Source organism: Anastrepha obliqua, chromosome 3, assembly GCF_027943255.1.
Source record: "Anastrepha obliqua isolate idAnaObli1 chromosome 3, idAnaObli1_1.0, whole genome shotgun sequence".
NCBI lineage: Eukaryota > Metazoa > Arthropoda > Insecta > Diptera > Tephritidae > Anastrepha > Anastrepha obliqua.
Genome location: NC_072894.1, coordinates 125885369 through 125907592, shown reverse-complemented (window position 1 = coordinate 125907592; position 22224 = coordinate 125885369). Strand labels below are relative to the sequence as shown.

The 22224-nt window shown below is 35.2% G+C and overlaps 1 protein-coding gene across 4 annotated transcripts in view; it reads right to left on the bottom strand.

Annotated features, from left to right (window-relative positions):
* Positions 1-11702: 11702 nt before the first annotated feature.
* LOC129242745 (formin-like protein) overlaps positions 11703-22224 on the bottom strand; it is a 60358-nt gene continuing 49836 nt past the window's right edge. For 2 of the 4 annotated variants that reach the window (XM_054879554.1, XM_054879556.1), the window contains exons 4-8: positions 22000-22213; positions 21640-21932; positions 21024-21578; positions 18516-18635; positions 11703-12655 (exon numbers count right to left, since the gene is read on the bottom strand). In XM_054879554.1, coding sequence (XP_054735529.1) covers positions 12416-12655; positions 18516-18635; positions 21024-21578; positions 21640-21932; positions 22000-22213 — 1422 coding nt within the window. In that variant the 3' untranslated portion in view covers positions 11703-12415. Of the gene's footprint in view, positions 12656-17970; positions 18301-18515; positions 18636-21023; positions 21579-21639; positions 21933-21999; positions 22214-22224 lie in introns of those variants that run through there. The other 2 variants (XM_054879555.1, XM_054879557.1) reach the window with 2 other exon arrangements.

The following is a 22224-nucleotide window of genomic DNA, read 5'->3' as shown; positions in this document are numbered from 1 at the left end:
AAAGAAAACGCATTTTTTCAATATGCCAAATTAGCGTTCTAACAAAGGCAAAAGAAGAGGATTGCAGGGGTCTCCGAGTATGTACCTAGTTCGACCTTTTAGTGTGTAGCCATCGATCTCATTAACTCTTTTACTACCTATTAAAACAAGAGTTTTGATTTCCACATAACATAAAATTAAATAAATAACCAACAATAATTAACAAGTTTTCACTATCTCGCTCTTCGAGTTCGTTTTGATCTATAAGAATGTAAGAAAGTAAGTGAGGTTATATGCACGTGCATATATCTTCTTCTACTTCTTGATTGGCGCGATAACTGCTTATGTGATTTTGGCCGAGTTTAACAAAGCGCGCCAGTCGTTTCTTTCTCGTGCTAATCGGCGCCAGTTGGATCTTTCCAACGCAGAGGAGGCCTTCCTCTTCCTCTTGTCATCGTCCAATCTTTTGCGCCATAGGTTAGGGCGGGCATGATGAGAGCTTTATATAGTGTTGGTTTTATTCGTCGAGAGAGCACTTTACTACTCAATTGCCTGCTTAGTTCACCGTAGCACTTGTAAGCAAGAGAGATTCTCCGTTGGATTTAAAGGCTGGCATTATTATTGGTGTTAATGCTGGCTTCTAGATAAACGAAGTCTCTTACAACCTTGAAATCATAACTTTTAACAGTGAAGTGGGTGACGATACGCGAGTGCGCTGACTGTTTGTTTGAGGTACGGTACACTAGGCAGTGCTAGTTTACCGGACTATGTACACTGCTACAACAACAACAGCAACATTGGTAGGTACATAAGCAAGGATTCAAATGCCTAGCGAAACCCATGCAAGAAATGTGCAACCACCCTATGAAAAAAAAAAATTCTTGTCTGTGTTATAATCAAAGGCATACAAGATTTCTATGATTTCAAGAGTTATGTATTTTAATATTTATAGTCACTGCGCTTTGATTGAGATTATAAGGACTTGCTTTCGATTAATGATTAATGTAAAGGTTCATAATGCAGCAAATATTTTTTAACAAATTATATTTCTTGTAACAAAATTAATGCAAGTATAAAACTATGAATATCATTTAAAAGGCTATTCTAATTTAAGGCCTTAGCACTAACCTGTAATTAATATTAAATTAGGTTTTACGTGTTTTCTTAATTTTACTTTTCAAAGCAGATATGCATTATATTATTCACTACACAAAAAAATTATGAAAGAAAATCAAAATGTAATACCATTGTTGTAAAAACATATATAATATTTCATAGATTTGTTTTAAAACGATTTTATAACGTTTCAAAACGATTTTGAAAAAACACAAAAAAAATTTATATTAATGTCACCTAAGAAGCTCATAAACTAGTAAATTCGAACTCAGATATTATATTAGCCCAAGGCTCTGATTTATGCTAAAATTATTAATGCTAATTATTTAGTATTTTTCAACATAATACATCCTACTTGAATTGTGCATGTATAAGTAATAGTTTCATACTTTGATAGCTTTATGTATGTATTGGTAGATAGATTCCTTTGCATTGTCGTGTACATATGCACTACAAATGTGTGTATGTTTATGGTTATAGAAACATTATAAAAAGCTTATCTATTTACAATAAAGTACTACAAATGCATTCAATATTCGTTCATTTATATGTAAGTATCTGCCATGCTCCTTTCTCGCACGAGTTGACCCATTTATTGGGGTTAGCAAAATGCAATTTTAATTGAGATACGTGTGCGGCATACACATACATACATATATATAAGTATGTGCGTATGTATATACGGATATCACCTATGCCCTTTTGTATGTATATGTAGGTATGTATGCAAGTGTGTATGTGTGTACACGTGCTTGTATTGCAGTTATTTATTTTTATTATTTCGTTTTTGTAAATAGTCTGTTAAAAATTGCAAATGCACAATATTATTGATTTATGATAAAATATGTTAAAAAATCTTTTTTAAAACTGCTATCAGTATATCAACGTATTTTTATAAATTTATTTTGAGTCTATTATCTCGTGATCGTATCTCTATGCACCCCACTGCATTTATGCATTTGTTTAGCTGTTTTTGTGCTGACTTGTTTCATATTCATTTGCTCTCTTAATCAATTGCAAAATATATAAATGCGCTTGAATATTAGTAAAATCAAATTATATGATAAACGAGGTTAGAAACTCAGGCGTAAGTTAATAAAAATAAATTAAATATACAATCAAATTTCCATAGCTCGAACTCAATGAAAATGTGAGACTTCGAATTAAAGAAAGATAGATTTTAAATAACGAACATATTTATTAATTCGTGGTCAAGTTCATTCCACGTAATAATCGGAAATTAGTGATTGAAAACCTACTTTCCCTTTGATGTTTTCAGTAAAAAGAGATTCTTATTAGTTGAAAGCCTTATAGCGATCATCAGTGGCAGTGTTATTCGTTTGCAAATATAGAAAACAAGTGTAAAATAAAATGAAGAAAAAACTAAAAAAAAACTCCTGAAGCAATCTATCGGGTGTTTTTTTAAAAGCTTGAAAACTTTAAATGATAATACAAATCAGAAATATTATTCGAATGATATTTTTTATCATAACCTGGTAGTTAATTTCATGGTATTTATTTTTTAGAATATGATATTCGGCACATGTCTGCCGTGGCTACGAAATACATGGTTCATTCGATCAGGATCCACAAAGAATAATAAATAAGGTTCTTGTGTCGCGCACTGGTTTCACAAAGGACCTCTAAGGTTTAAGTGAGTTGGCTGTTGTTGTTATTGTTGTAGCAGCATAAACATTCCCCGTGCATATGCGAGGAATGCTGCTGAAGTGACAGTTCTTGGTCGGACAGTTCTTGGTCTTCGACTGTCGTGTGAACGTGAGTAGGTCGTACAGGCCGACTACCACTATAACCCAACCTAACCTAAGCCAAGATCCTTTCTAACACTTCGCTCTATGAATTTCGCGAGATTTATTTTTTTCAAGTAATACGAGGGGTGCCTTTTATATTTCGCGATCTGGCAACCCTGGTGTTGCAATCTGGCAACTGACAGCTGTATCGCAAAGTTTGACATTTTTTGGCTTTTACGTACTCAGAACGTTTTGAAATACCAGTGCTATTTGTGTTGCTTACAGTAACTTAAAAGATTCATCTCGGTCCAAAAATGGAATTAAATCGTGAACATTTTTTACAACTTTCGACGTGGATTAACTCAGCAACATTGCATGGATGAACTTAATTCATTTTTTGGCGATGAAGCTCCATCACGGACCAGTGTTTATCGATGGTATGGTAAATTCAATCGGGGTCGTAGTTCACTCCAAGAAGAATTTCGTGAAGGTCGTCCAAAATCAGTTGTTGTTCCGAAAACTATTGATGCTGTGCGCGAACTGATATTGCCAGATCGTCATGTGACCTGCCGTGAGATTGAGACAATCTTAGGCATTAGTGGGACCAGCATACATTCAATATTACATAAACATTTAAATGTCAAAAAAATTTGTTCGCGTTGGATCCCACACAATTTGTCAATCGCTCAAAAACAGGCTCGTGTCGATTGGTCGAAGGAAATGCTCAAAAAATACGATCGTGGGGCTTCGAAACACGTCTATGACATCGTGACACGTCATGAATCATGGATTTATGCGTATGGGCCCGAAAGTAAACAGCAGTCGACTGTATGGGAGTTTCAAGATGAGCCAAATCCAACAAAAGTTATTCGCGCACGAAGCACTTCCAAGCAAATGGTCGCCTGTTTTTTCGGAAAAACTGGACATGTCGCAATCGTACCACTAGAACAACGCAGAACAGTAAATTCTGAGTGGTACACAACCATTTGTTTGCCAGTTGTCTTCCAAGAAATTAGGAAAACCAATCGCCAAAGACGGATCACTCTTCACCAGGACAATGCGTGCTCTCACACATTGGCTCAAACAACTGCATTTTTGAGCACCCAAAACATCGAATTAATGGGTCATCCGCCGTATAGTTCTGACTTGGCACCGAATGACTTCTTTTTTATTCCCGTACGTGAAAACCAAACTGAGAGGTCAACGTTTTTCGACACCTGAAGAAGCGGTTGCGGCATTCAGAATGCATGTTTTGGAGGTACCTCATTTAGAGTGGCAAAAGTGCTTCGACAATTGGTTCAAACGCATGCAAAAGTGTATAGATCTTCATGGAGAATATTTTGAAAAACAATAAAGTGATTTTCGATGATTAAAATTTGTTTTTGTTCTCTAATCCCGAAATAGGAAAAGGCACCCCTCGTATAATTTCACAATAAAGTTGTGGAAATACAATTTTGAAAAGTTGCTGCCGTCAAACCATAGTTATCAAAATCAATTCTCATTGCTAAAAAAACACCCTATGTTGCATCATCATTGGATTGTTACACAAAGGAGAGAAAACTATTCGCTATACAGAAGTATTTCCACAAATACTTACAAAATTTATTTCGAGTTATGAGACTAAAAATTTGCGTTTATTGCTCTTTAGACGCTATTGTCACACGGTTTAGATCGAATTATAAAAAATTTAGTTGGAGAAGTTCGAGTTATGGAAGTTTAACTGTATTTATGTAAGTACATAAAATACACATGTTACATATGCATATACATACTATACAAATCTACACGCTAACCAAACAAACAAACAAAATCACTGACGTTGCAGCGCGTGCAGAGCTAAGTATCAAATACTACCATATTGATCGCGCTTTTGCAAAAACTGCTGACGATACGTCTGGACATAAGACACCCTTACGCAAAGCCAACGTATTGCACCTAAAGGTGCAATTCCCACATTCTGAAATATTCGGTCACGTTGAAGTAACCAACTCCGCCTGTGGGAACAGCAAGAGCAGCAGAGTATCGAGCGGCAGCGGCTACATTTAGATATAATATAAGTGGGGTAGAAATAATTAAAAAGTTCAGTTTGTTAATAGCAACTCAATAAAGGAGCATAGCTCCCCAAAAAAATATTTTTTTATTCTTTCCCAGAGTAAAGAGTTTAACTTACACACGTTACATGCACATATGTGCATACAACTGCTGTCAAAATAATAACACCTCTCTCTCTACGGTAATAGGGTATTCGTCCAAATGTTTAAATTCACAAAACGCTTAAGTTTATGCTCTTAACACGCATGTCTTATAGTACGTCACCGAAAAAAAACGCGGCAATTTCATCACTTCGAACCTGCAAGTAACAAAAAGATTCGAAGTAAAATCTTCTCCGAGCACACATCTTGTTTCGAGACTATTATTACTAATTAAATTTTGTATGTTTTCATGTAGATATGGATGTATGTAATAAAAATTCTAGTAATGAAACATCTCATTTTTGAATCCTTAATCCTTTTGTATGTCTGTTTTAAGTGCTATACGTTTTAGTGTATGATCCCAAGGGACAATGCAAGGCCAACTGCGAAGCGCGTCGCGTTGCACCAGACTAAACTTTACAGAGTTTGACAAAAAATTCGATATCTTCAGAACGGATTGGATGAAAAAGTTTTTTTTACAGATTATTAAAGGTGAGCATTGTGCGCTTAATCTGACTGTAATATTGTCCATTTAGCGCGTGAAGAACGCAAAAATAATTGCGATTTTTCATAACAATTATTGTTAAAAATTATTGTTTCAACAAATACACAGTCTTTGAGCGTTAAATCGGTAGAGTAAACATTTTTCGGTAACCGAAATAAATTTCATCAAATTATCAATTGTAGTTTCTGAGATATTGATTTTACAAGAATATCATGCAAAAAAATTCAATTGTTAATAAAAGCGAAATAAAAAAAAAACTATTCACAGCAATTATTATGTGACAAATTCTCTATCCAAAAATGTATTTGATTTTAAAATCGGGAATTTGATGGAAAATTCGGGGCCAACTTGACGTGATTTGACTCTATATATGCTTCTGTATGCTCGGCAAGAAATGTCGCTGATTTGAACAACGCAGCAAGACGCAGATCCCAAGCATATTAGCTAGAATGCACAGAAGTAGTTCAAAGCAAATGGAGTTAATTAGACGGAATAGCCCCCAAAACCGCCAGATTTGAATGCATTTGAAAATCTTTCCATTGATATCAAAAGAGGGAGTATTCGATTGAAAGCCAAAAAAATATTTTAAGCTTTAAAAAGTAAGTGAGAGAACATGCAAGGTGGTTTACGTAGAAATATATATTAGCTTCATGGATTAAAATTAAAATGAATATAAAAAGAAAGGGTACTTTTTCCCCCGGGCCCGGAGTTTTCAGAGGGGCCCGGAGTCGAGGGTAATTCCAAGAAATTTCCAGCTTGAAAAAATATAGTAAATAATACTTCTACCAGAGTTCCGTCACAGACTTTTTTTGGTGTCACCATATCGAATGTTATGATCACAAATTACGAAGAATAAATATATTATAATATGGTGATACAAAAGTGTATATTATTGAGATGTGTCACTTAAGGTACTTGACCACCTTGGAAAGCTAAAAAGTACAACATATTCAATAATTTTTTTTTCATGTTCTGTATAATATATATTATTAAAATAAATTTTTTTTTTTAATTTTTATTTAGAGCTTATATAATACAAAAAAAAATTGATTTATTAAAATTTCTTTTTTTAACATATATCCAGGAGGCGCCAAAGTCGAGGCCTGAAGAAAATCATGTCTTGCGGCGGACAGTTAATCTTAGAAATGGTAATTCTAAAACAAAAGAGAGAAACAAAGTTTTCAAAAGGAAGGTTCCTTGCGTGAGAATTTACCACAAACTGACAAAAAAAAAAAAATAATAAAAAAATGGCGGATGTTTGAAAAAAAGTTAAGAAAACACCCCTGTTTTTCACAATGTTATGCTTAAAAAGCAATACTTTATTAACTTTTTTTTTGCAAAATGTGGTAAATTGGCATACAAAACATCTTAACAAATAAAACAAGACCAAAATCATTAAAATCGGCTAAGCAGTTTCGGAGATAAAGTGTCCGCCATTCGAAAAAAAGTAATTTCTGGAAAAACGCGTTTAAAGTTAAAACTTGCTATTTTCTTTCCGCTGAGTCAGCAAGTAATGAGTGCAGGATGCGCCTGCACATTTTCACTGATTTCACTTTGTTAGAATTCGAATTTAAAAAAACAGTTTCAGGTGATGATTTTTAAAAGTATAAGGATTGAAAAAATGTAAAAAAAAAAATTTAATTTTTTGAAACTTATAAGGTGGTCAAGTACCTTAAAGAGTGTGTATAAGGCGAATTTTACTGGAAATTCGGAATGTTGTATGCATCCGTTCGACTTGTTGAATGCCATCACAGCTAAAAACTTGGATACTCTGTTCCCGAACATCTGCATTGCTTTGCGAATATTCTGCACCCTGCCAGTATCGGTTGCCGGCGCCGAAAGATCGTTCAGCGCTTTATCAAGGATCAAAGACTACCATCGTTCTTGTTCAACTCAGAGTCAAGTAACAGGATTGGCAACTTTGTATTTGGAATCTGAGTTAGCAAGGAAACTCGACTTCGATGATATTATAAGAGCTTTTGCCTCAGCTAAAGCAAGAAAAGCAAAATTCTAAGCATCGTGGCAGTCATTTTCAAATATTTGTAAGGCTCACAAAATTAATAAAAAATTTTAATTTTTCTCAGCTGCGTTTTTTATTTCAGATCTGCTGAAGAGTTTTCTAAAATTAATTTTAATCAATATTTCATAATTAATTCTATCAAAAATTTTATCAATGTTTAAATGTTATATCACTATAACATAATACGCATTTTGATAATAAAAAAATTTGAAGGGGACCGCATCTCAAGTTTCCCCCGGGGCCCGAATACTCTCCCCACGGCCCTGTTGTTGCCTATTGTTGGTATTATTATTGTATTGTGCGTTATTTATTGCCCTTTTCTTTTCTAGTAATAATGTTGCATTTATCCTGCCCTGCGTTGTAAAATTTTCGTGTTTATTCTCAACATACTTAAAGAGTTGCGTATTCTTTTCTCTGTGCAGTGTTTTCTATCCTCTACAAAAAAATAAGAAGGAGTGTTGTCAAGCGGATTTGAATTTTTATGCGCAAATACATACGAAATTTCGTCGAAATAGTTGTGCGAAAATGTTGTTACAAAAAAAAAAAAACAGGAAGTGAGTTGGTGAATTCATCCTTGACTTCGTCCGATAATGAAATCGAGTTGGAAGAAATCGAAAATGTCGTCACTGCGTCACAATGTTGTACCTCTGCGTCAGAGGTAAACAAGGAAATCCATGTCTTAAAAATAAAGTAGACTTTCTTTATAATTATAGAGTTTAAGAAAACATCTAGCGCCACCCTACTGATTATCTTAAGGAAAAATACTCCTCAAACACGTGGCACACTACTAAGAGTTACCAGGGAGGAAGACTGCAAACGCCAGCAGAAACTCGGATGCTAGCATTGTTGTTGTTGTAGCAGTTCATCAAACCCTGCAAGTGCGGTGTCATCATCTACGTCATCTAACGGTAGGCCCAGGAAAGATGTTGTTTCGACGGGTTGGACACGGAAGAAAAAGGGTCTTAGGTGAGTGGGTTTAAGAGGACGTGTGAACAGGTGATTAGTATCGTGCGGGGTACCTTCACACACCGGACAAATATTGAGTATGTCGCGTTCGATTCTGGATAAGTAGGAGTGTAATTTGCTACAATATCCAGAACGTAATTGAGCCACAGTTACACGGTTCTTACGAGACTGCTGATGCTCTTCGTCTGCAATGGGTGGTGGTTGAGTTCTGATGACGGCATTCGGGGGTCGGGAGCTCCTGAATCTCCTGCTAGGTGGCTCGGCTTCTTGCAAGTACCTGCAGGGCTAATTTCTGCTGTAGCACCCCACCAGCAATTGCTTGCTGATCATCTTACTGAGCTTCTTAACCGGAAGCATGGAGGCCTCGTATGTTTAGATTTTTAAAATGTGTGAATGGAAAACGTGACTAACTGAAGACACTGAAGATACTATCAGTGTTGCTTTCAGTGAAACTACATTCAGAGAATTCGCGAATATATTCAAGATGTATTTATCAAACTTATACAACTTTCAACAATGCAATGAGCTTTATTTCCCTATAACAGTATACTTATATAAAAAGTCGAACAACTGATTTATATGTAATAGGGTTAATTTTTTCTTGTTCTATGATCATGTGAAATATGCAACATTTCCCCAGTGCGTATGACAGGTAAAATTTCTTCCGAGAAAAGAAAATACTATGAAATTTTATCCATTCACCTCGAAAATACTATGAAATTTTCTCCATTCCCCTCGCCTTCTGAAATCCAAAATATGTTAAACACGCCGCTTATTCAAAGCGGCATTTGCATGTATATATGTATGTATGCGTCTCTGCACTACACAGAGCGTTGAAGCACAACAAAGGAACCGCCGAAGAGATGCTCTTCTAAGAAATTGGGATAGCCTGCCTAAGCTAGCGGTATGAATTATTCGGATTTCTAACGAACCAGGACTGCCACTACGGCAGCATGCATCGAAAATGTAAGAAGCTGCCACAAAAGCAAAGTAAATCAATTTGTGCAACAGAGTGTTGTTGTTTCATATTTTCATTCCCACGGCAGTTGGTTCGACATTAACGGAAGGATGCGGATTTATATCCGGCCAAGCACTGTCACTCCAGCAGCATTTCCCGTTATTATATGGGAATGTTTATGCTGCTTCAACAACTATAAGAAAGCCTTATTTTAGTTCAATAGCTAAAAAAACAAAAACCAAAACTTATAAAACAAAACCCAGCTATTTAAAATAAATGAAAAGAATAGATTTTACTAAAAATTAATTTGAAACTAATTGTTTTTGTTGTATTTATAAAACAATTTATATATATGGACCTATAAAACATATGTATATATAAGATTATTACATAAGAATTTACACATATGGTTAATGTGGGCAATATAACAAATACAAATGTCTGCATATAATTCGCATATTAAGAATAAATTGTTTAAAATTAAAATTAACTAAAATGTGTTTAAATTTTTTAAATACGAAATAATTTGGGAATATGCTTAACGCACATATGTATGTATGTAACTACACACAGATATCCATATATTTTTAATAACATGCACGAACCTGTATCGAAATGGGTTTACCCATTTTTAAACTATATTTGAGATATACAAAAGTATCTACAACGCTAAAAATCTTAAAGTTCTATAAGTAACAGAAAAAAACAAAATTGTGCTTTCTCAATGCAGTACACACATTAAGTTATTGCGATATATTTACAGATAATAGAAAATTAGTTAACAATAAAATATATACGAAAGTATATACAAATATGCAAAAAAAAACACATACAAAGATACAAAATGGTACACAATGTGCATGTGGTATATCAAATAAAAGAATAAACATACGAGATTTTTCAAAAACATATTTTATATGTACGTATATGTGTATGAGCAGGCTGAGATTCTTAAATATATGTATGCGTGTGTGTGGTTATATTATATTAAAATTCTATAATACATAACTTTTGATTTAAACATTTCGAGCTTCTTCGCTAATTCCATTCCACAACGCATTTAAACGAAAGCTACTTAACGCTCAATAAACAAATGCCTGCATTTACATACATATACCTTTTTTCGAAATTCACAAATTTTGTTAACACTAAAGGGAATGTACTTAAGAATAAACGTGTATCGTTTTTGCATTTTAAATCATTTCTAATTCTTTCGATTCATGTACATATCTGTATGTATGTATGTGCGGGTCACTTCGTAAACGCATTAATACTAAGTGCCAGTCTCTTTTGTTTCATATAGGGCAGGCAGATGACAGGGGGTTAATGCGCATTTAAGAGAGCTTCAATGAGCATTGAAATTTTTACCCGGCAAACAGGTGGGTGCATTTATTTAAAATTCATTGCTGACAAGGCGAATTCACACAAGGTGATGGCAGTCACCTTGGTGGTTCGTTTACATTCTGATTGAAATTTTGGCATTCAAACCAGAAAATTGCAAAAAAAAAACAAATACACTAAATTTTGTTTTTGTACTATCGCCATCACCATATATGGATTCGCCGTGGTTACTGCTGTACCAAGGCGAATATATTCAAGGTGGTAGCATTCGAGCAAGAAACTTTTTTTTTAAATTAGAACTGTCAAAGGAAAGAGAATAGAAGACTGAAATTAATGACAAATAGATAACATTAGCTTGTCGCGCATTCACAACAATTTTTCGTCAGTTCGTTTTTTAATGGAAGAAGAGGAAATCAACGAGTGTAATCACACCACCTTCTCTAAATACGCCTTGGGCTGTACCTAGAATGATATAATAAGAGATTGCGCCTTCCGAATTCGCTGCGACGTCATGCGCCGAGAATATACAAACAAAAGGAGTAGGCGAAATCAATAGAAGTTGCCAAGCACAAGCAATGATACACACACACATTTTCTTGCCGCAGCGTCATTCGCATAAAAAATAAAAGAAAAACTGCGTTTGGACGCTTTAAATTCATTTGTGCTTTCACAATTTAACACGCGGCAACTAATTTTCATGAATTTGTTTAGTTTAAGTGTCACAAATCACAATATTACCAAGCCATGCACTGAATTTGTTTGCTTTGTATTGTTAACCCTTTCGGTACGGAAAGCCGCTAACGGAAATACAAATTATTTTATATGTTTAATAGTTGCAATGGGTGAAATAAAAGTATTTTGTCCCACCAAAATTGTAGGTATCTTCAAACATTGCCGGGACATATAAGTCCCGTTCGGACCGAAAGGGTTAAGGTGTCTGACGTCACACTTGGCAAAATCACGAAAAATAAGTAACGGTTTTCGGTTTTGCCCCGCTTCCACCTATTTGCTTAGAGTTGGGCAAACATGTTGCATACATTGAAGCGCAGAATTAAGAAAAAATCGTTGTTAAAGAATACGACTCATTACCAAAATATTGTAAACAGGTGTAAATTATGGACGGTGTTGCCATATTGGAGTCGGTAAATTCAGTTTAAATGCAATAATGCGCATTAATTTGCATTTTCGCTACCGTCTATCTATCGTATCAAACTCAAAAGATGAAAATGTGCAATTTGCACAACTTGCAATAGTTTGAGATTAGCATTCCGCCGTATTTGCGCATATTGGGCTTTAACATTTCCTATGGCTTAGGAATAAAGACTATGCACACTTTACATTAATGCATTTAGAATGTGCCCAAGTGGATGACATATGTATGTATGCTATTTATGTATGTATATAACTGTTTTGAAAAATGTATCAAAAATCCCTAGTCTTCACTCAACATTTTATGCTATTGTAGAAAATACAATTAAATTTGTTACTTGTAAAATAGTATTGTAAATATAATTGTACATGGAGCATTTTTGTTTTTTTTTTTGTTTTTAATTTTTCCGAGCTTTCGTATTTTTCATCTTCGCTTTCGCTTTAGACGTCCAGTTCTTCGAGTGTTCGCGAGAGGCGGTTGTTATCGATGCGTCTGCGTTGACTGCGTCGCACTGCATCGGCCCGCCGATAGGGTTCGCTCTTCAGCCCCAGCAATATGTCTTCAAGTGCACCATTATAAACTTCATCTTGTTGCAGCAACTTCTTTTCACGCACCGAATTCGTTTTGCTTTTCAGCTCGTTGATGACAGCGTCCTGTAAGGAGAAGCCACAACCGGGCAACTGTTATCAGTTCAATACGATTTATAGTGGAAAATGCGAAAGCGTCGTATCACATTCAAACGAAAGCAGCAAATAAAAGCATAAAGGGCGCCACCACAGTGAGCCAGTAAGCACATGAGCATGTATGAAAGGAGGCATGAAAATAGGAGAAAGGATAAAGAATAAAAATTAATTAGTTTACACCGCCACCAGCTTTGTAATTAATCGCACTTAAGGTTATACTATAGATAATTTTATATTATATGCACATTAATAATGTACAAAAGCTTATTCGGAAAATTATGTTGCATGACTTTGGAATAGTTTAGTATACTTATATTTTTATTGTTATGGATATTAACAGGTTTTGTTTTAGAACACACATAACGGTATTTTGCCCATATAAACTTAAAAACTGAACTACATATGTAGGCACTCGGGGTGATTGTTAAATACTATTTGGAGTCGATCTCAGATGTCTGATTATTTCTTACGACTAACTTTCAAAGATTCTAAGCGATTTTGAGTAATTTTCTCTCAGAGGTTTTTATTTCGGCTGGTAAGCACATTTTGTAGGAAAGGATACGTTTCATATTTTTATTAGAAGCTTTACTAAGCCAGAAGTAGCTGGAAGTTTGATCAAGAGCTCGACCAATTTATTTTATAACTGCGATGTTGCTTGCTTTAATGCATTCGACAAGTAATCCAACGTTCACTGAAGGCGTGACACTATGAATGGAATTTTGTACGAACATTATTGGATTGTGTAATGTAGCTGAACGGTATTTTAATTAAGTATTTTTTTAAGTTTTTAAAATTATAAGCCTATTGGCAGCGCCTAGCCAACGAAATGAAGGCAATGGGAAGTAGGATGAAAAAGAAGATGACGCTTCGTTAAATGCCCCATTAGAAAGACGACAAAGAAATAACTGTGAATACATTCCTTTTTTGGATGCGAATCGTTTTCCAATTAGCGAATCAGTCATTGGCTTTTGATGAGTGACACAGGCGATTGTGCAGAGAGCCAGACAGACTTTGTTCTACGGAAATGAGGATATGATAATGCAGTTTCAGCAAAAAAATCAAAATTTTTGTTGTATTGAGTTATTGGACTAACTTTTTTTGTATTAATATATATTACACCTATATTACCATATAAAGGGTGTTTTTTTAGAGGTTAGGTTTTCAAGTTGGCACTACTTTTTTCGTAGATGGTCTTTTTGACAGCTGTCACTTGATTTATGCTCAGTTTGGTTTGCCATTTCATAATGAATAGACTTACACCTGAACAACGTTTGCAAATCGTGCAAATTTGGGCCCAAAACGAGATGGCCACCGATCCCGATTTTCACAAGAAAATTTTGTTCAGCGATGAAGCTCACTTTTGGTTGAATGGGTATGTCAATAAGCAAAATTGTCGCATTTGGAGTGAACATAACCCACAAGCCATTGCTGAGACGCCGTTACATCCTCAAAAAGTCACTGTTTGGTGTGCTCTATGGGCAGAGGGAATCATTGGTCCATATTTCTTTAAAAATGAAGCCGGCCATAATGTTACAGTCAATGGAGAGCGCTGTAGAGCCATGATTAATGACTTTTTCGTGCCTGAATTGGACGATGTTGATGTGGACGACCTTTGGTTCCAACAAGACGGCGCTACATGCCATACAGCCAACGCAACAATCGATTTATTGAAGGAAACTTTTGGTGAGCGCATTATCTCGCGCCGTGGACCTGTGGCGTGGCCTCCAAGATCGTGCGATATAACACCGCTGGACTATTTCTTGTGGGGCTATGTGAAGTCGCTTGTCTATGCAGATAAGCCCGAAGAGAAGAGAATATTCGGCGCGTTATTGCTGACATACGGACCCAATTGCTGCAAAAAGTGGTCGAAAATTGGGCCTCTCGGCTGGAATTTATTCGAGCCAGCCGCGGCGGCCACTTGCCCGATATCATTTTTAAAACATAATGGCAAACCCTTATCTTTATAATAAAGCTAAATTCTTGGCCATAACATTAAATTATATACGTTTTATTTCATCTTGAAAACCTAACCTCTAAAAAAACACCCTTTATATACACCAATGTTCGCAATAATAGCAGCGCGACATATTGCTCAGTTGTTACTATTTACATTTTGATATTTTTGTTTTATTTATTTATTTATTATTTATATTATTTATTTATTTTTTACTTAAGTACATACTACAACAAAAGTGTCATGCTTTAATCAGAGCTTTTAGAAAAATTTCGAATATGCAGTTTTATAGCGCATTGTATTTTGGTAAAATGAAAGTGTGAAAAGCTGCGTTGATTTTTGATTTTTTTTTACATTTTCTTTTTATTTACCATATAAACAAATTTCGAACGTTCGTTATATGGAAGAAAATGCATAGCACAGTCAACAAAAAACAAAACAACGCAAATTTTGAGCTACTTTACTTCGGCCGCCTTAGCTGAATGACTACTATTCGGGAGTGCATAGGTTCGAATCTCCGTGCATGAAATAGCAAAATGATAGAATAAGTTTTTTTTCGAATAGCGGTCGCCCCTCGGCAGAAAAAGAGCTAGCCTCTGAGTGTATTTCTGCCATGAAAAACTCCTCATAAAAAAACAACCATTTGCCGTTCGGAGTCGGCTTAAAACTGTAGGTCTCACCATTTGTGGAACAACATCAAGACGCACGTCACAAATAGGAGGAGGAGCTCGGCCAAACACATAACAGAAGTGTATGCGCCAATTATTTATTTATTTGTTCTTTTTTTATGCTTTCGACATTTGTTGATTTTTTTTTTCATTTTTTCTAGATAAAAAATATTTCGAGCGTTCGGTATATGGATGAAAATGCATAGCACAGTACCCGAAAAAATTATTAAAGATCAATGCGAATTTTGAGCTACTTTAACTGCATAATTTTCTAAAAGTTCTAACTAAAAAGTTTGAAAAATTGATGAAAATTTGTTTTTTTTTGTTTTTGTTTAAATTTTTCCCCTATGAGTTATATGGTTTTTTATAGTAGAAACTATACTCTCATGAAACAATAAGAAAGAAAAATTAAATGAATAAATCGCCAAAACTTTGCAATATTTCGCGCTATTATTGCATTTGAGTAAATTTAATGTGGAAACAATTGCATTCTTTCCTATTACTCTTTACTGTCAATGCATCAATCAGTAATTACAGATGGACATAACAGATGTTACCTGTCATGTCCTACCGACTGTCGCTGATCTTCCTGTCATTTAGCAGAAGGGATTTTAGGTAGCTGGTTCGGCCTTCGCTCGAATCAGGCTTGAGGTCTTTGGCACTAATGTGTTAAGAAGCGACCACAATGGCTCCTTGACACCATAAGATCTACTCAGAAGTAGGGTAGATTTAAATAAAATTAATAAGGGAAGTCGAGTGCAGCACAATGAACCTAATGTTGTCTGAGTGTTGTACAGGGTGGGCCATATAGCGTTTGCTTTTTGAACTACCTATTTTTTTTGAGTAACACAAATGACATGTCAACAATCAACATTTACGAAATGGGACGCTATACGCTTGAACAAAATTGGGAAATATTGAAAACCTATTTCCAAATTGGTGGGTATTCTTCTTCTTTTCTGATTTTCACATCGGTGGCTACGTCAATAAGAAAAATTGTAGGATTTGGGGCTCAGAAAATCCACACGTTACTGTAGAGAAGCAAATGCATCCACAACGAGTCACTGTTTGGTGCGGTTTTTTTTCTGGCGGCATCATCGGGCCATTTCTTTTCGAAAATGAGCGAGGAGCCGCGGTTACAGTAAATGGCGAGTGTTACCGTGACATGCTCAACAAGTTGTTTCCAAAAATTGAAGAGGATTACATGAACGACATTTGGTTTCAACAAGACGGTCCAACTTGTCACACTGCCAAAGTTACACTCGAACTTTTGGCTACCGTTTTTGAAAACCGAATAATCAGCCGAAATTCCGATATCAATTGACCGCCTCGGAACTGTGATTTAAGCCTGTTGGACTATTTTTTGTGGGGAGCCGTTAAGGATAAATGCTATGCGAACCATCCAGAGACGATTGATGCTTTAAAACACGAAATCGAAATTGCCATTCATGAAATTGGAGGCCAAACAATCGAAAATGTGCTTAAAAATTAGGTTGATCGAATGGCCTACTGTAAAGCCAGTCGTGGCAGTCATTTGAACAATATTATTTTTCATTCATAAATGACAATGTTCAATCTTCATAAATAATAAAAAAAAAAGTTTGAAAAAATATTGATTAGTTTTTTTTTATAGCCGATTCAAAAAGCAAATTTTACATGGTCCACCCTATACTTGCTAGTTGTGCCTACAAAAAAAAATCACTGCTTCGAATGCAAAGGCTAGCGGTTTTGTCAAAAGTGATTTCAACTAAAATATGAGCACATTTTAACTAATATTTATTGTACGTACGGCACAAATTATATAAAATATTTCTTGTTAGTTGTGACATTAAATTACATATTGTTATCTTCCAAATAGTTTTAGCGTTTAACTTTAAAGTGTTACAATACGTAAAATGTAAGTAAAAGGTCAAAAACAAATACAAACAAAATTGAACAGCAAAAATTATTGAAAACACACAAATCGGAACAAATAACAAAGGGACAAACAAATTGAGAACACACAAGAAAGAGAACGTAAACAATTATGATATTTTAATACACGTTGTTAAGAAAACTATTGCTAATGATTACAGTTTCTCTACGAAGCAATGGAAGTTTTGGTTTGTGATAACTTACTTATTTTTCATCCTAAAAGCGTTGGAAATGCCAACAAGATGGAAGGTGTATCGAATTGCTTTAAACCCGGTCTTTAATTACATAAGTTACCAAGACCGATATCCTCTATTGTTATCGCTTATCGCTTTTCAGGAAGGGTGATGATTGTGGTGGTGGTTGTGATGATCTTAGTGATCGTGGGAGCGATGCGTTATTGGTAATGGTTGTGGTGGTGGTGATTGTCGTGACGGTGAAGGTAAACATAATAAATATAGAGGCACTTCCTTCTTATTCTATATGGATATTTTTGGTTTTCTTTGCAAATTACGTAAACTAAGCGTTATATTTATATGCTTTCATGTTTTTTTTTTGTTTTGGTTTTATTGAAACACTGTAGGTATATGCTGTATGTTATTTATGTAGGTGGATTATATGTGAGTACTATGAAGTCGTGTATATGTCGTTGTGTCGTTATATGAGGCTTGTTTTATTGTGCGCATGGCTAGCTAGGTAGTGTATATACATTACAAATTCGGATGACAATAACAGCAAAATTTCTTACACGATTTTCGTTTCACTCGTGTCCTTCACTTTGCATCATTGCGCAGATGCTTTCGCTGCAGTAGTACCAACACCAAAATACCATATAATATTATTATTCGTTTTAACTTAAGCCAAACACCTTTTTGCCTAATTTTACAACAATTTTCTCTTTTTTTGTTTGCCAAACATTCCACGCGCCACATTACAATTATAATTACATAACGATTACGAATAACTTGCTTAACTGTACATTATTTTCAATTATTCTACTCCTTAATATTGCTTTTTATTTATCTGCAATTATTTGCGTTGTCTTTTCACGCAGAATTAATAAGCGCTTTGTGTAGTAAACTGCTTTCCATAGTCACGCAACCCAGTTTCTGTATATGGACGAATGAATGGAGAAAAAACGAAAACAATAACAACTGCAACCAACACAATTACCAAACAAATCATAAATTATGAAGCGCCGTAGCCAAAAAAATAGCTAACAAGTTTTCGAACTTGTATTTATTACATTTAAAAAGCCTTTGTGTGTATAAGTAAGTAGTGGATGCTCTAAAAGGGGAAGCTATATTTTATTGCTCACGCTCACCTGTTGTTTTTTCTGGTTCATTTTGTTGCGCAGTAATACTTGATCGCTTTCTTTTTTGGTTGCAGCCTGGGCAGCTGCTTGCTCTAGACGACGACGCTGTTCGTTTTCTTGATCGTGTATCTAAAAATAAGCAAATTATAGTTTTACTTATATATACTTATATGCATAAAGAAGAGCCGAAGGATTTGATCGATAAAAACCTTACAAAGCTTAATAATTAATAAGCTCTGCAGAGCTTAAGCAACAAAGAGTCACTCCATTTGGCGGTCTTTAATATTCAATCTCGATAGCGATAGATTACACGATTTTTAGCGAGCAATAGGCAGAGTAACGGGCACGCTGCTGTTTTAAGCAGAACGGGGATTGAGCATAAAAGTTGTGACTGGCAGTTATCAGATATGAATTGTAGGCATAAATAAAAAGTTCATTCCCCTGCTAAATGATTACAAGTTACAAGATTTCATTATTAACGGTTGTCGGTTTCTTCTAGCCACCCTTCTGTGGAAACCTAAGCTTATTTTCCAAAACACGCCTTAGTTGGAGTTACGGACTGCATGCAGATATCACAGACAACCTATAACTTCTTTCACAGCATTAAGCTAAGTTCCAGATAATGTGAGAACGGAGATGAGAATGGGAAACTTATAGAGGTTGCAAGGACTGACCAAATTTGGCAAAAAATCATAATGGTTAAAAGACAAATATGGGCAGTTTTGGGGGAAAAAATATTTCCTGGACAAAAAGAATGGTATTTGTATTAGATAACAGAAAACATTTGCGATGTGCTATTAACGTGCTTTGCCTGGAAATCCAAAGGGCTTAAAAACATACAAAAAAATTAAAGCATATGGAATAAAATTAAAGATGTATATGCGCGTGGATGTTCCGATTTCCTGATTCCCATTAAAAACTATGAATTTTCTTATTTTCATTTGCATTAGTATATTTTATTAACCGTACCCGGCAGGCAATGGCAAATCTCTGAGTGTATTTCTGCCATGAAAAAAACCCTCACAAAAAACATCTATAATAACATAGGGTCCTCGATTTGTGGAAAAACATCAAGACGCACACTACAAATAGAAGGAGGAGCTCGGTCAAACACCCAACTATGGGTATATACATATATATAGCAGCATTCTCCAAACATTTATAAGGAAGGTTTAGTTTTTTCATAAACCTTTGATGAGAAGTAACTTTGCTTAACGATTTTCTCACGACTTAAAACAAAAATTTTTTTTTACGGAATAATTTTTGAGATATCGTAATTTTTAAATTTTTTGTTTACCTACGGGGGCCACCGTAGCCGAATGGATTGGTGCGTGACTACCATTCAGAATTCACAGTGTGCACGTAGGTTCGAATCTCGGTAAAACACCAAAATTAAGAAAAACATTTTTCTTATAGCGGTCACCCTTGGCAGGCAATGGCAAACCTCCGAGTGTATTTCTGCCATGAAAAAGCTCCTCATAAAAATATCTGCCGTTCGGAATCGGCTTGAAACTGTAGGTCCCGCCATTTGTGGAACAACATCAAACGCACAACACAAATAGGAGGAGGAGCTTGACTAAACACCCAAACAGGGTGTATGCGCCAAAAATATATATATTAGGGGTGGGATTATTTTCGAATAATATTCGAATAAACATTATTCGAATAAAACGAATAATACTATTCGTTTCAAATAATTCGAATAGTTCATTATTCGAATACCTTACTATTCGAATACCTCACTATTCGAATACCTTACTATTCGAATACCTCACTATTCGAATACCTTACTATTCGAATACCTTACTATTCGAATACCTCACTATATATTCATTAACATCAGGGAGAAAATGCTTTTAAAAATATAAAAATTACATTGGCCCTTCTCATGGTGCATGCACTTGTACATAAACCGATTAGTAGTCCGCTAATCTAAATAAATATTTACCAAAAATATTCGAATAGTGAAGTATTCGAATAGTGATGTATTCGAATAGTAAGGTATTCGAATAGTAAGGTATTCGAATAGTGAGGTATTCGAATAGTGAGGTTTTCGAATAGCATTATTCGAATAAACGAATAAAAAATTCGAATAAATATTATTCGAATTACGAATACCTCTCGAATAAAAGGTTTTATTATTCGAATAATTAGTCCCACCCCTAATATATATACATATTTCTACTTTAAGAACTATAGCACAAAATGAAATTAAATAATGAACGAATGTGTAATGGTTTAAAGGTGGAAAATGACTCGTTTGGCTAAAAAACAATCGACTGAAAAGCATCGAAATAGTTAAGCGGCTATATGTAAAGAATTATTAATTTAAAATGTTCATCAGTTGCTGAATATTTCGTTTTTGAAGTTACATTTTGCTAAGCTCGATTTCCGCTTTTCATGATCGAACGCTGTATTATTATTATTTTTTTTTCAAATTCCTACCTTAGCTCTGTCTAAGCGTCTTAAATAGATTAACTTAAAGGTTTCAGCTTTTCAAATTGGACACTAATTTACCTTAAATGCTCGCGTGAAACGCACAATCAATGCAAAGAACGCTGCTGCATCGGCGTTGCGCGAGGATTCTCCGAAATACTCAACACATTCTTTGAATGCATCCTGAGCATTCTTTAATTCCATTTTGATTTTCTTCAATTTATCCTCAGAGTTATTAAGGAAATCGCGCAGGATATGCGTTTGTGCACCTTTCACACGTTGTTCCGCCTCCCTCTTCACCAATTCCATGCCCTTTTCAAGATCATGTACGTCTGTCACGATGTTTTCCAACGATACTTGCGATGCTTTGTCTGTGCAATACAACTCTGTGTCAAAGTTGAGCAGCTCAGGGAATTTTTGGCGGATGGTTGCCACAATATAGTGCAGGAGTGATGTGCGTTTGTCAGTCGACTTCGTGTCGATTAAGGTATCAAGCGACTGTAATTTGAATCCATAAGCGGGACCTCGTTTACTGCTGTTGAGATAATTGCCGAAAGCTAATACAATTTCTAGCACGGCCTTAAATTTCATTGATTTCTTTAGAGAATTTGAAGCAGTGGTGATAGCTTGTATTTGCTGCAAGTAAACCAGAACATATTTTATTATAAGATTCTTCAAAAACTAAACTCGATCTTACTGGACTGATCAGGTGCAGACAATCGAAGAAATTGCCCATATAATTCATAATTGATAACTTAGATGAAATGCGTTCTACGCGCGACAATTGCAACATGAATTTATCCTCTTCGGTGAGTTGATTTTGGTCTTTACGCTCAGCTATGTATTCCTTGTAGGATTTCACTTCCACATCGGTGGGCACCATCTTCTGCAGCAGCTCCACATTTTCCAGGGAGAGTTTCTTCAAATCTAAGCTATGTATGGCGGCAATAACCTCATCGATAGGCATATCCAACTTGCGACGAGATATTGCTAATAAAGTAATTAAGCCCATGAAATAATAACATCCTCACAAATATGCACAAACTGTATATCGTACCAATATTTCGTAATCTCGTATGCTCCAATAGTGACACATTGTCCGGCTTCTTGAACCGCTTACTGGGATAAGAGTGCAGGCCATCTACTTCAGAGCTGCTACCATTTGTCAATCCTCCACCAATACCGATTTTAAAGCGCTCCTCGAATTCGTTGAAATCAATGTGCTTAAAGATTTTCTCATCATCCAATTCGTTAAAAATTGTTCCACGAACCTATTAAAAAA